The sequence below is a fragment of the Parus major genome, chromosome 1 (assembly GCF_001522545.3).
Source record: "Parus major isolate Abel chromosome 1, Parus_major1.1, whole genome shotgun sequence".
In the NCBI taxonomy this organism is placed as follows: domain Eukaryota; kingdom Metazoa; phylum Chordata; class Aves; order Passeriformes; family Paridae; genus Parus; species Parus major.
In genome coordinates this window covers 87,804,992-87,820,448 of record NC_031768.1, presented here as the reverse complement: position 1 = coordinate 87,820,448, position 15,457 = coordinate 87,804,992, and the positions used below count along the sequence as shown (strand labels likewise).

The 15,457-nt window shown below is 39.9% G+C and overlaps 1 protein-coding gene across 1 annotated transcript in view; it reads left to right on the top strand.

Moving 5' to 3' along the window:
- The first annotated feature begins 9,191 nt into the window (after positions 1–9,191).
- CASR (calcium sensing receptor) overlaps positions 9,192–15,457 on the top strand; it is a 42,161-nt gene continuing 35,895 nt past the window's right edge. The window contains exon 1 of the mRNA XM_033517144.1: positions 9,192–9,625. Coding sequence (XP_033373035.1) covers positions 9,441–9,625 — 185 coding nt within the window. The 5' untranslated portion in view covers positions 9,192–9,440. The remainder of the gene's footprint in view (positions 9,626–15,457) is intronic.

Here is a 15,457-nt window from a genome sequence, read left to right as displayed (position 1 = left end):
ATTCAGCAAACCACTAAAGTACATACTAAGCTTTTAGAATCTACTAAATTTCATTAAAGACAAGTCTCACTAAAGTTGAGCACATACTTAAGTGTTTTTTCTGAGATGGATTTATGTTGAAACTGGCTCAGAATTACAGTTGTCCTTATTGTTTGGTTCACTGAGGATTCTGCTGGGGGAAAAAAAGTGATCAAATAAAGCATTTTACTTCAAGTGCAGAAAACAAAAGTCAAATTAAAAGAAATTAGGAAGCAAAATATGTTTTCCCCTTGTAAGCAATTTGACAAAGCTAGATTTGAAAAAGTGTTTAGCTCTCAGGTCTGTATTTTATTTTTTTACTAGAGAAAAACCTCAATCAGCCTTGATTCAGCTGATACTCAGTTTGCCATCTGTTGACATGGATAAAGCAAAGTTGCAATACATTTCTAAAACTATTTCTGGACACTATTACAAGTTGGGAAGCAAAGTCTCAGACTAAGTAATTGACATATGGCTGCCCAGCCAGGCAGGATAAAGAAGCAGGTATCATGTCAAGGGTCTTCCCCTCGCCAGCTGTGGGAGAGCACCACTTCCAACAAACCCATACCGAATTGTAATCAGAAACATGATATCCCAGTTTATTTAAAAGCTGTATTTAACAGACAGATTGACTTTTCTTAGGGTCTTGCACCTAATCCTGATTGATCATAGAATGTTTTGGAAATATGAATTTTGCTGATATAAATCAGATTCTCTTCATGTTTATTTACATGGTCTCAGCTTATTTGCTCTTCCTGTTTTGTAGAGGAATGATCAAAAATTGGTTGATTAACTGAGAGAAATACAGAACTATAATAATGCATTGTTCTATTTGAGGCATGTAGAAATGTAGAAAAAAAGGCAGTTCAAGGTGTCCTATCCTGGTGACCAGACCTTCTAACATATTGTTTTCTAAAGAGAAGGAAGAAAGACAAAAATTAGAGAGAAATGTAAGGTATGGAGCATCCAGGAGTTGATAACAACAGTAATTCCTCCTTATTCTTTCCAGACAGACTACAGCAACACAGTTTCATAAACTTGTTCTTTGACTGGCATGTTTTGGTATTAAAGAACTGAGCTGAAGACTCTTGATTTTCTTGTAGAAAAGCTCATCTTAAAAAAAAAGTGGGTTTATGCAAAGAGCGTAACACAATCATGTTGTTTTATGGGCATGATGAGAAAGGAAAAAGAACTCTGCTAGGGGGATTCAGTCCTTTTGTCAGCCCCAGAGATGTTTCTTCTAAGAGAGGAAGAAGATAGATTAGAAGCTAGGAAAGATGAAGAAACTTCCCAGTTACCTCTCCAGGGTCATTTCGGAGTGGTGGACTTCACTTCTGTGGGCTGTGAACACAGCACATGTTAACACTTCTCTGTGTCCCCAGGCCAGACACACAGGAAAGATAAATTCTGCAAATCAGGAGCTAAGAGCAATTTGGTTGGGTGGCACTTGCTTGGCAAAGCTCCTGCACTGGATGTCGAGGAAAGGCTTGCTTGAGATGCAGGAGTGTACATATGATGTGCAGGAATGTAAGGTGTCCTGAAAGGCACACAGGGTGAGTGCATGACTGTTTCACCTGTAGACAAAAGTCTGAACAACTCAAAGTTCACAAACCACAACCCAGTGCCATGTGCATCGTGCCACAAGGATGGAGATGGTCTTTACTCGTCAGAGTATCCCCTAGGCATTTCTTCTTCGTCTGCTCAGGAGGGTCTAGTTACATCCCAAAAATACAGGATGGGGTAAAGTACCTTTGACTGAAATGCACACTCGTTAGCATGGTTGAGACTTTCTTTATGAGCAAGGAAAGTCAGAGAAATCAATTTAATAAAAAATGTTACCTTAGCAAAGTATTTCACTTCATGTTTTATTGCAGCTCTTACAGGTCTCCCTTAATCTCCTCCATATATTAAGACAAAAATCATTCAAACTACCAAGAAGCCTTTAGATTGGTATTATATCAAAGGCATCATTTTATCCACTTTAAACAATTGATAAAATGATGGGCTTTTTAACAGGAGAGGTAGGAAATAAGCAAGTTAGCAAACCATGGCACAGCAACAGAAGGTCAGAATCTTGAACACAGAGGGGCAAAACCAGACACCTTTAAGATATAGGCAAGATGATTCCCTGCTACCTGTAGTCTCTGAGATTGCTCAAAGGTCCAGCGCAGCTCCCACCATAAATTAATCGGTAACCAGTGTGTTTATGGCAATTTCCCAAAAGGCTGCAAATGAGCTGCTGTGGCTCTGGAACCCCCCAGGACTAAGAAATCCCCCCAAGCCCACCTGTTCTTCATGGATCCTCTTGGGTGCTGTAGCTCTTTAGTGTGTCTTAGCAGTTCTAATGAATTTGTCACAGGTTGTTTCTTGATGCCTTGATAAACTCATGCATTCCAATGTTCCTTTGGATATGTACACACATGCACTTTTTACACGTGTCCTGAAGAAGACATAAGAGTGGTAAGAACTGTCTTGTTCCCTTCCAGTATTTGTTTCAGAGGTCTGTGATACAGCTTGTTGAAATGAGCCTTAGTTCTTATTGCAGAAAACACTTAAACCCTTCAGAGGAGCAAAACCAGTTTTGCCTATGAGGTCCCTAGAGCTGCTTCTCAGCCTGACTTACAGCCACACCTGTGAAGAAATTACTCTAAAGACATAAGTCACCCTCCACATGGATTTCCACCAAGCACTCACCACTCAAAACCCACTTATAGCTCTGTGTTTGCTAATGGTGTTCGCTGAGTGCATCCAATGAGTCTCTAAGGTATTTTCTATTGCCACTTCTGTTTTTTTGCTTCCTGCCATCAGCAAACACAGAATTATTTCCACAAAAGAATATCACATCCCAAATTGCACTGATCAGGAATATTGAACATGATACTGATGCAAGTTACTTGAGAAATGTTATGTGAATCCCAAAGGCAGGTACAGTCCTGGTGGAAAGGTGTTTGCTACAAAGCTGTGCAATTGCAGCTGTGTGACTTGGCATGAGATTGTATGCACTTCACGAGCATGTGCTTAAGTAAGAGGGAAATCAGAGGCCTTGTAATTCCACGTTAAATCCACACGTGGTAAATGCTGCCTGTGGGAAGGTTTGGATTTTTACCTGGTTATGCAACAGTCAGGAGCTGATGCTCTTTTGACTGCTGTTGCCACAACCAGAGTTGTTTGGGACTCTGTGAAACAAAGTGTTCTGCTTATTCCTGGTTCCATTTTCTATATCTGCAGTTCCCAAGAGTGTGGAACATCAGCCTCTAACATTTTAGGCTTCCATGATCTCAAGTGTTGAGCAGAGTATCAGTAGTGACATCCTAGGCATATTTCTGTCACTCTTGTATTCTGTAGTGCTAAACAGATCAGGGTGAGACTCCCCACTTTCATTGTAGGTTCTGTATTATTTGGACACCAGTATATAACTTTAGGAGTAAAGAAAAGCTAAAGATCTGGCTGCTACATAAAAATAATGTTATGGATATGAAAACTCTGGAAACCTAAATGGTAACTCTCAGACAAACTTGATGATGTTGGTTATATCAGACATAGCAGAATTAAATGTTACAATTGCCTGGTTTACTGTATTGTTTTTAATATTTTGTTTTTCCTGGAGAAATGAGAATGTTACTATAGAACAAATGGTCAGATTTTTCATGACCAGACTAGGTTCTTAGATCTACAATTCCTCCTGCAGTCTCTTCCTCCTAGTGTTACGTATATGGCTTTCTTCATTTGAACTTAATCTTTTTATATATATGAGCTTCAGCAGCTTCTTCAGTACTGTGGCTGATTTGTGTGTTGTGGTTTTGGCCTCCTCTTAGCTTTTGCAATCCCAGGTGAGACTATAATATATAATTTTTAACATAGATTTGCTATAGTGTAATAGTATATTAACATCTTGATTTCTACCAGAAAAATACCATCTATAACAGATAACATGCCCTTAAGGTAATAACAGGGCATGGAAGTACTGTCCTGGTGACCCTGATGATCTTGATTATTTTGTAAAATCTTTTTATTGGTTAAAGCTCTTGAATTCACATTTTGTATTTAGTTCAAAACCAAGTGTGTCTGTAGTGTTTTTAGAACAGAATCATTATTCTAAATCTGAATTTTTCTCTACACTCATCTGAAGTCTCCAGATTTTTCCAAGGCTGAGATTCCACCTCTCAATCATGCTATTTGTCCAATTAAAGATCTTATTTTAGGCAGTGTATTGTGTAAGAATTGTCATTTTCTCCATAGGCAAAAAGTTCTTTGTAGTAAATCTTTAGCTAATACTTGCCTTGTTTAAAGATGGAGCACTTTAATTCCACAAAATGCAAGCACAGCTCCTTCATTTGAGCACCCCAACACTCTGGTTTTGATTGCATCTTTGATGCACTTGTCCATCATTTTGATCAAAGAGATACAGGAAGTTTGAGCTAATGCTTGTTCTGGTGACAAATGTGAACAATTTACTTTTTCTCATATTGTCATGGTACCTAAGCACCAGATGTATGGTCTGGTCTTAGAAGTATGAAAACTTATATTTTGTGTCCACTGTCCACTGAAATATCATTCTTTAGCTTCCTTGGGGCATCCAGGCCTCCCAAAAGCAGAATGAACCTGCTGTGTGGGAGACCAGGGTCTTCTTGAGTCTGGGACAGCCTTTTTTGCATGGCTGTAAGCAGGAATCTTTCCATTCTCTGCTGTGAAAAGGTCATGAAAGCCCTGGAGACTTAATTGAGCTTGTTCATACTGGTTCCTTGTTGGTGTCCAGGATGATCATATGAAATTTAGCATGTGAAGTTGAACTAAATGTGAGGGAAAAGCTTTTGGAAAATGATAATTTATTGTGAGGTTTCATGGCCTTGTGAATATAAACATGCTGAACTTTGCTTTGTGTTTAGTTGATAAGTTACCATAAGTTAACAATATCACGCTGTTCCAAAAAAGACAAACGCCATGCTGAGATGTACAAACAGGGCTGTAGCCTGCAAGACACATGAAGTAATTCTTCTACTTTGCTCAGTGCTTGTAAGGGCCAAGCAAGGACACTGTGTCCATTTCTGGGCACTGGTCAGCATTAAGTGTGGAGACATGCTGGAGAGAGGCCAGGGGAATGAAAAAAGAATAATCTGAGCTCAGGAAAGCATCTTTGTGGAAAAAAAAGTTAATTTGCTTGGTCTAAAAAAAAGAGTAAAAGGGGAGGTGAATCAAATCCCATACAAGGTGATTATGAGCAGGGAGGCACTGGCCTTCATGTGGTAGATGGGAGAAGAAGACAGGCTTAAGCTGTGACAAAAAACACTAAAGTTATATGTGAGAAAACATTTTCTTTGGTAAGAGCAGAGAAGCATTGAAGGAGGCTGCTCTGAGTGTCTGATTGGTTTCTTCCTGACAAGGTTTTAGAGCAAATATGCCAGGAATTGCACTACTGTTGTTGAGCCCTTCTTGGGCTAAGGGGCCAGCTTCATGGTCCCTTGAGATCCTTCCCATGCCAGCTCTTAGATGTACCTGAGCAGCTGCTGTTGAGAGTTGTGGTTAGTTACTGTTTGATTAATAATTGCTTCATAAGTAATGCATGCCGTGAATGTGCCATCCAGCTTCCTTTCACAAAAATAAAAAAATAAAAAAGATATATTGAACATTTCTGGCTTTTCTGCCTGATTTAGTCTGGCAACTAAAACTTTCATTCAGCTGGCAAAATGGTACTGATTGTTGCAAGCTTTTCAAATACCCACAGCTGGTACCTGGGTACCATCCCTCCCCACCTCAGCTACTGTTCCTGCCCTGGCAATAGCTGCCTTACAGGCCATCCTATTCCTGGAACCAGTTCAAATTCCTCCATGGAAACTTAGAAGCTCTCTTCCAAGACAGTTCAGAATCAAAATGCCTGATACTTAATGAAACAGAGTGGAAAAACTATTGAGGATTATTTTTAAAAGGGGAGGGAGATTAAAAATCAGGCCATTTAAAAGAAAAATAAAATTACAATTTATTTTTTATATTTTTCTTGCAAAAGTAGTCTTATGGAATTTTATTGGCTGAGTAAATGTACAAGGAAAAAGCTTTCTGCATTGAAGAGCTTATAATCAAAAAATTTATGTGCTAATACTAAATAATGTTTTACATGTAAAAACATTTGCGAAGGAAGAAGTAGCAATGGATTCCATCTCAATTCAGTTGCTTGTTAATTTAATCTTTTTTTTATTTATTAGCTGAAAACTTCAGGATCACAGTAATTTGTTCTATTTGTAGTAAAATTTCCACCTGTGGTATGCTAAGTTTTATGTCTGGAAAGATACATCAGCAGGTAATTCAATCGTTGTCTGTGTAATGCTTTCCTTTAATAAGGAAGAGGCTCATAATCTTAACCTAATTATAGAAAAGAGAACTGAAGGAAAATTTGATGCAACAGAAGTTGATACTAGAGGATATTATCTGGGGCACTGGCAGAAAGCTCACAACTGTTCATCACAAAATTGGTATCTTCATCTATTATGTACAATATTATATATTTATATATATTATGTATAATGTTATGTACAATATTATGTACAGTATTTATCTTCAGGTGTGCAGGGCACTTGAAAGCAGCTGTGAGTCCTCTATCTCCCATTAAATGAGCTTGGTTTTCCAGCTATAGCTGAAATTCGGGTATGGAGAGTTGTAAATTTGGACACTGAGATTTATGAGAAGCTGAGCATACACTTAGTTTTGCTTTTCTGTGCCAGTGCATCTTTGGACATTTATCCTTCAGTTTGCTACCTCAGGGGTGTGTTTTATATATATGCAGCCCATCTTGTTCCCAGACATCAGCTCTGATGTTACTTCAGTTCTGTGTCCTGTCCCTGAGAACTGCTAGTTCCAAATTATTCAGGGGGATACCAACCCTGATGTCCTATACCATTAATGAATAATTTTCTTTTCATTGTCTATTCCATTGTCATGCTCTTGAACGACAACTTGGACTACTAAGTGATGTAAATGCTGTTTTAAAATTTACTGTGTTTTACCAGTTAGGGTGTTTTGACTTTGTCTACTGTGACAAAAGAGAAATAAGAATGTGAATTTACATTTTCTACATTTCATACTTCAGCCGTGTACTGTCTTGTGCTGAAGAGTTCCTAAATATTCAGTAGCTTCAGCCCAAACACCTCCACAGCAACCCAGCAAAATAAATTATACTGTCTGTCTGCTGCTGATGGAAACAGTTTCCTTTTTCATGAGCGAATAACCCCAAAGGCAAAAGAAAGCCTTATTAAAGTAAAAGCAGAAAAATTGAGTAGTAAATCAGCAGGCTGTGGTCTTCCCACAGCAATTGGGGAAGTCACTGACCTCATCCCATCTTGGTTGAGTCCTACGCATGGTTCCTTTCCCAGACTCTGGGGACATGTCAGAGCATGCGGTCCCCCAGGTCCCTGCTATCCCAGAGGGAGCTGGGGATGAGCTGAGCTAAAGAGCATTAGTCAGACCATCCCATGTCTTTGCAGTGTCTCTTCAGAAATTACTCTCCCTGTTTCAAACACCTCACCTCTAAGTGCTGGCCCTGCCTGTGCTGGTCCTCACTTCAGGACACTGTATCAGCACTTCACTAGTGTTTGTATCTTTCCTGAAACCACAGGTGATGGGAGGAACATGACATTTCTCTAACTGAAATATGGAAAAGTGTTCTGTTCTTTATTCTGTTGGGCACTGAAAAAGCCAAAACCACTATCCATCCACCAGAAAAGATCAAAACCCAGACACTTCATGACACTCGCTTGTTGCATTGCTCTGTCCTATCCTAATCCTGGTTCTGGTTAAAATTCTATCATCCAGCTGTCAAAGGGCCACATGCCAATACCTAGACATATCTTGATATCTAGCCAAAGATTTGACTGCCCTTGCCAATAAAAATGCACTTGTTCCAGCCAGGCCCAAAGAATAGTTTAGAGTGGACCCGCCACAGAGAATTGCAGTGTCTGCCCAGCTAATTGCAGTGACCACAGAGGCATGAGAACAACAGAAGCCTTGTCCCTCCTCTCTCATTGACTGCTGCATACGAACCTTCATTGTAATGAAAATGTATGAAATAGTTCCACATGCTTGGTGATCATACAGCATGCATGATCATCCAGACTGCTACCGGAAGCCTCATGATCGCAGTTTTTCCTTGCAGTAACTCTTTATTTGACCTAGATGAAGATCAAATCCATATAGCTTCATTTAGTGATAATAAGTCAGCCTCATAAAAAGGTTCTCAGCACTTAAAAACTCTGGATGACCTGCTTCAGAAATTAATTGTCCTCAGAATTAGCAATGTATGCCTAGCTTCTACTCTAAATTTGACTAACTTCAGATTCTTACTACTAGCTTTTAGACCTGTTTCAAATAGGCTGAAGAGCTGTTCATTGTGAATTTTCTGTGCTGTCTCCTCTCCTGTAGCCATAGCCATTTTTATATGCCATAATTAAGTTAGTTTTCATTTGGGAGGCCTGTAGACATGCTGCAGGGAAAATGTATTGAGCATGGAGAAGCTGCAGTATTTTTCATCCCCAGGAAACAGACTTCAAAGGCTGCTATAGCTAAGCTTTCAATGGCATGATTGCCGAACCTTTCAAGTCTTCATGATTCATTATGGAGAAGTATCTTGGTTTCAAATGCTTCCCTGGAATTCATTCTCCCTTTCAATACAAAAGAACTCTTTCTGGGGACCTTGTTTTATTTTTAGCAAGGATAAGTTCAAAGTCAGAGGGTTAAGAATGATCACTGGACAGTAGATGAAGGACCAACAACAAAAGATTATTATGGTTATTTGCTTAAGAGAAGGGCTTGATTCTTACATCATTTGATCCTCCCTTATTCCCTACTTGCCCACCCAGGTCTCACAGTGTGCTCTGTTCATGAACACTGATCAGATCACAGGTTTTACAGCATCTGCTATGACCAGGGTCATACAGAACCATAGGAAGATTAAGCAACCCACCTTAGGTATGTGGCAGAGAATCAGGCATCTGACATTGTTTGAGGAGGTGCCACCGTGGTGCCTAGATGACTTTGCCAAGGTTGTGATATGTCCCAGGTGGGTTGTTGAGTGGGGGCAGCTTCAGGGGCATACTGGAGGCTTGGATTGACAAAGCAGAACCATCATGGCAATGTGGGATCCTGGTGTATAGCTGGAATCACTTTTCAAATCTTTCTCTTACAGTTCTCAGAGATGGGCTCTCCATAATGCTTCAGTTATGAAGGAAGAAGGACAGCTGAATTGTTTTTTTGCAATGGAGAAGACAGAGGGAGAAACACCAGCACTGTGGCTCCCACCTTCTTGCTTATCTCCCTGCCAGCATGTGCCCCAAATCCTCTCTGTGCTGTATTAAGGAAAGGAAAAGCTTTGACATCTGCTTTCATACATCATCTTTTCCAATTTTGCATCCTATAACCCCCTGGTGAAAAGAGGAACAATGACTTCTTATAGATGCTGCTTGATTCTTTTGCTGTTTACCTGGAACACTGCTGCCTATGGGCCAAACCAACGGGCACAGAAGAAGGGAGACATTATTCTTGGAGGATTATTCCCCATTCATTTTGGAGTGGCTGCTAAAGACCAGGATCTAAAATCAAGGCCAGAATCAGTGGAATGTATAAGGTAAGCTGGTATAATGGAAAACAAAAAGTTTTGGTGGGGAAGTTTTCATGTTTCTTGACTTTAAATTATGTAAATATGGTCTGTAATCTGATGGTTGCAATTGGAAGGCATGATGTAAATAATGGAAAAAAAATATGTGTATGTTAAACAGTAACACAAATACTATTTGGACACTAAAAGAGGGCAATCTTTGTACTACCTGCAGCTGCCAAAACATTAATAAACTGATCTATGTGGCCATTCACTGGGAACATTTGAATAGTATCTGAAAATTAGCTTCCCTAGCAGGACAGAAAATTACCAACAGTGCCCTTTAGCTCATTTGATTAAAGTAATGCATGGCCAATTTTTTGTCCAGTTCTGCCTGTCATCTCCTAAGACTTTACAAAATGTTAAGTTGCCTAAACAAGTGAATAGGTGAAAGTCACCTTCTTCTCACCAGATAGGTCACAGCTTTTGAAAAATCCCAGTGTCTCTTTTGTAGAAGTCCCAGTTTGAGCCTAGGCTTTCCTCACTCAGAGTTGTTCTCTTTTTTGTAAACAACACATCTGTGTTTTGTCTTGAGTGTTTGGGAGTTAACTTTGGAGTGAGAAATGCACATGAAAACAATTTCTCTTATTATTGAAGTGTAGACATTTTTATGATGAAACATGAGGAATTTTAACATTACAAGCCTGCACACAATACACAGAACAAGTGAAAAGTGTGGCAGAAGCTGATTGCAACTGGAACATCATATAAACAAAGTATGAGAAATTCACATGGATTTCCATCATGACAATGCATGGGAAAACACTTCAGTGTTATAGGACTTTTTTTGTTATCATATCTGAAGAACTGTGTATCTGGAGTTATTTGGACCTCTCATCCTAGGCTGGGGATCTAGTACAGTTTTGTTGCAGATATTGCAGATGTTGCCGGCAATGAAGGATGGCGGAGAGCATTCCTGTTACACTCACAGATTTCAGGTGTGGTTTCCCACTGAGACACTGAGCAAGATACGTCCATCTAAGTTATGAGATCATCCCCAGAACCTGTCATAGGGAGCATACACAAATGTCAATAACCAGGAATTATTTTGGTTTCTTCCATGCGTGCACAGGAAAGTCATGAATTAAATGTACATGCAATGTCTATTTCATGGAGTAAGAATCTCTGCCAGCTTTTCAGCATGGTTTTTTTTTTCTCTCCCAAATGCATAATTTTAAAAGTGGAATGCTGGAAAGCAATGGATGTTTTCAGCTCTATTGTCTTCTTCTCCTGCTCCAGCTGGCAGGCAGGCCAATGCAGATATTTGTAAACTAAACAGTTTTCATTTCTGTTGACTCTGGGTCAGCCTCAGTGACTGTCTGGACATGGTCACATTATTGGAAGAGATGGCTGGAATCCATGGATTTGTTCCATCAAAAGTACTACAAATGTGTGGTTGTCAAAAGGCATGTTAATGAGGTAACACTGCCAAAAACAGGCAAATCCTGAAAAGCCAGACTAGCTGTTTTAAGGACATAATGGGAGATCTTTCTGAGTGGCATTCAACCTGCTAAAAGGTATCCTCCAGCTGAAATTCACCTGGATAAAATCCCTGTTCTTCTTACCCTTGCACCAAGAAGATACAAATGCAAAAGAGAAAAAAAGGTGTCTGCAGAGGCAGGCATTTGTGGCACATATCAGTGACTTCATAAATTGTGAGCTGATAGTATAATGCAATTGGAGAAAGAATGAAGGTCAGAGAAGGTAAAAAGAAGCCACAAAAGGAACAAGGGAATGATTTGTCCAGAAATAACTGGAAGTTGCTTCATAACACACATCTTTACCAGAAATTGTCCATTTGCAGAAAATGTTTAATTCAAAAGGGGTTTGATTGAGAAGAATATTTGAGATTGGTCATCAGGTTTTAATGATGGCGGTAATAAATACATGGGAATGTTTGCGTGAATTCCTTGTTAATGGTACACATCAAACTGAGAGCAGATGTTTTTCCTGAAAGGATTTTCTAGTTTAAGCAGTATTGACATCAGATAATTCCTCCTGCTGGAGTCTTACAGGAATGTCTCAACATAACCATTGGTGGTCATTTTTGGTTTTGGACCCTGTGATCAGGCATTAGGCTGTGGCAGGGTTGTGCATGCTGACTCTAGGAGTCCAATACATTCTTCAAGTTGTTTGCTCAAACCTTACATTATTATTGTGTGAGTTTCCTAAGTTACAGGCAACTGACTGGTGTGGAATTAACAAACTTATATTTTTAGGAGCAGAAAAAAAAAAATAGGTTCTAGTTTCTTCACAAACTAAATCTCCTTGATCTTGTACTGTCAAAAACTTCTGTAGGGTGGGAAACTCATAGATTAGCAAATTAGATAGAGATCCATAGGGAAGCAAAAATGTGATTGTACATGGTCAAACCAAAGGTGCTAAATCTACACTATACCTTTACCTGCCCTTTTTGCCCTTCTCTGAGCCTTTTCCAGCACTGCTGTATTTCTCAAAGCTGAAGCTAGTAAGTTTTATACCTGCCCCTTTTCCAGATGGCTACATACAGCTTTTAATCTCTTTACTATGTAGAAAAATGTGTCTCGTATCACATAAGGAAATTAGACCCAGTTCACTCTGGGCATCCTCACTCTCTCCTCATGCTCTCTTGCAGCAGCCAGTCATCAGACCATATGAAAAGCTCCACAAGAAGACTTAAGGATCCCACTGAAATCCTGTGGGTGGTCTATATTAGAGTTCAGAATCAAGCAACTTAAGATAATGTGGTTTTTCACTCTTTTGAGGATTGTTCAACCTGATCAGAGCTGTTTGGACATTTTACTGTGTTCGGTGCCATACCTATGCTCCCAAACTGGGTTTCCCAGAGGATGGGGCAGTTGAGGCTTCTCAAAATGGATAGGACAGCTTTCTCTCCACTTTCTCAGTTTTTTATGTTCTTCATGCTTTTGTGGCTCAGCACCTTTCTCTCCAGCTCAGAAAATATACTGGCCTGAACTTACTGTGCATACCTGGCGCATGATTATTTAGAAACTATATACATAACTCAGCAGTGAAAAAAGAAGGGAACAGGAACAATCTGTTCCCCATTCTTTTTGTGCTGTTGTAACTGAAAAGGCATCCTTGTGCTCTAAATATCAAATTGTAGAGTATGAAGTGAAAACCTACCCATGATTTTGCCACACCAAATGTCAGGTAGGAATACACACAAAATGAGAGAAGTTTTGTTTCCTGTTTGTTGTTTCAGCAGTCAAGGATCCTGCATTTGATATAAATGCACCTCCTGTTTTTGTATGCCTCAGGTGCTGCTGCAGCAACTTTCCTTATAACATTTGCTGATGCATATCTGATGTGTGCAGTGGAGGCAGAGACTGAGCATAGCTCAAGCAAGCTCTGACCCCCATTCCATTCCCTGTCAGCACCTCCAGAGGCCTATTCATAACCTGATTTCTCTGCCCCTTCTTGATTTCAGGGAAATTAGCATTTTCCTGTATTCTGATAATTAGTCTAGCCAAGGTCCCACACTGTGACACAAAGCTTTCAAGCTGTGAAAGTGTGGTGAGACATTGCCCCCACATCATAGTGCAAGACTTCACAGAGCATGGCTCCAGGACTCTTTAGCCCACTGAGTTTCTCTGTCCATCTGAGAGAACAGAATTTTAATTCTAGCCCTTGCCAGACATATTTGCTAATCCCATTGCAGACCTGAATGTATAACAAGATATTTGGAATCTGTTCCCTAAGATGTAATTATATAGTTTTCTCTCTCTTCCATTCACCTTCTGAATTGTAATTTTTTAATTTTTGATTTTCTTTGTTCTGCATAATTCCCCTCACCCACAGTCCTTGATGGTAAGAGTGGTAAGCAATTCATTATACCTATAACTGCAGGAATCCAGCAAATGACTGAAGGTCTCCCCCTTGCATAGCTTAGAAATAACAGTGGTAGTAGCAGCAATAACATGCAATTAATGTACTGGAAATCTAGAGAGGACAGAGAAATTAGTATGTGCATGCAACCACTAGAGAAAGAGGAGTGCTGGCGTGATCAAAAGGTATATGCAGGCTTTGCCACCATGTCTAAGTACCTGTCAGGTATGGGAGGGTAAGTGAAAGCTCTATTCAGAGCTTTCACATCACTTTCTCCTTTTCTTGCTTCATATTCCATTGCTTAGTACCTTGCAAGTGTGATAAATGAAGGTCATAAATACCCATGAGGCTGTGAATTATTTCTTTCTGGAGACTAGCAAGGATCAGGACCGATTTCCCTGCTGGATCCAGACAGTAAGAGCAGTTAAAACCAAACCATACAAACAGGGGATGGAGCTATGGGGAGCTTAAACCATGCAGACAGCTTGTGCCTCTTAATTTGCATAGCCTTGCTTTGAAGCATTGACTGGGACGTTTAAGCCATCCTGAGCACCGTTTGGCAGACACGTTTAGTTTCTAGCAAACTGGTCTGCTGCACAGCTCTCCTCTGCAGAGGACAGAGTTACAGTGAAGTATCATTTCCAATTTCTCTCTCCCAGTTTGTGCTCCTCCTTGGGAATAGAAAGATCAGTGGGTTGATAGTGGGTTGAATGCTCTGAGAGGTGGGAGAACAGGTATCAGAACGGAAACCTTTAAGGAAGGAGTGCAAATAAAAATTCCCCTCTACACCTGTGGGCTCTGAATTATTTACATTAAACTCTCATTTAGAGCTTAATGGCCACTTTTCATAGCACCACATCTCACAAAATGCAAGGCTGTGTGAACATACCTGTAAAGTAATATGGCAGAAAATGAGCTTTGGAGGCTGCTTCTTTTCCATCAAGAAAATACCAGTGGCTATTTAAATATTCTGGAAATCTAATGAAAGCTTGCTTGTGATAGTAAATACTGTACAGTTTCTTTAGGGAAATTACCAGTCAAATTTCTGCATGGTTGACAGAGCATTCCAGTGACTGATCGTATTAATCACAGCAGCAGCATAGCACAGGAGATCAGCTGCATCAGTGGGACCTACTGCCAGGTTCAAAGGCTGCTCTTAGCAATCTCTCATGCACACACCAAGCCAAGAGGAACCTATCTGCAGCCTCTTGCTGGGATCTTACAGTACAGTGGGAGAGAAATTGTCCACAAAATATCCATTCATAGAAACTGAAGGATCTTGCTTCATTTAGAACAGTTTGGCAGCACTGCCTTTGTCTGACCATATCCGTGTTACGGGACTTATACAACGCTGTCTCAGATGGCAGAGTGACAGCTTGTCTGAAGATCTATCAGGTGTTAGAGAATACAGAGTGAGGAGTGCTGTCTTCATCCCATCTGATCCCCTCCTCCTGAGCTGCTGATGCTGCTGTCAGCAGAGGTGCAAGTGAAGAGAACCTCACGTCTCTTACCTAGGTTAGTTTAAGATAAATTATTGAAAGCATTTCCAAGTCTAGCTCCCAGAAAACAGCCCCTACTCTCCCTCCAGAATGAAATTATTCCAAATTCAAGTATGTGAACTAGAGGCCTTATACTGTAAATATAACCAGGAGCATATGTCAGAAAGGAAAACAAAAGCAACTGTGTATCATGGGCCTTAGTCTGCATCGACTGAATTAAATGCCAAATATTTCTTTGAAGTGAAGGGTAAGATGATCCAGTTCACTGCTTTCAAAGATACTATCTGAAGATACCACCTTGTGGCATTTTAAAAAAATAAAGCCAAATTCCTTTCAAGCAGGCAAAATAATTTTGTGTCATACTTCACCTGTATAATTTAAAGTGAGAAGGCTTAAATTTGCTTTTACATACTCAAATGTGTGAAGCTTTTCCCAGTAGTATAGTGGTATCTTTGAATTTCCCAGCATAAATATA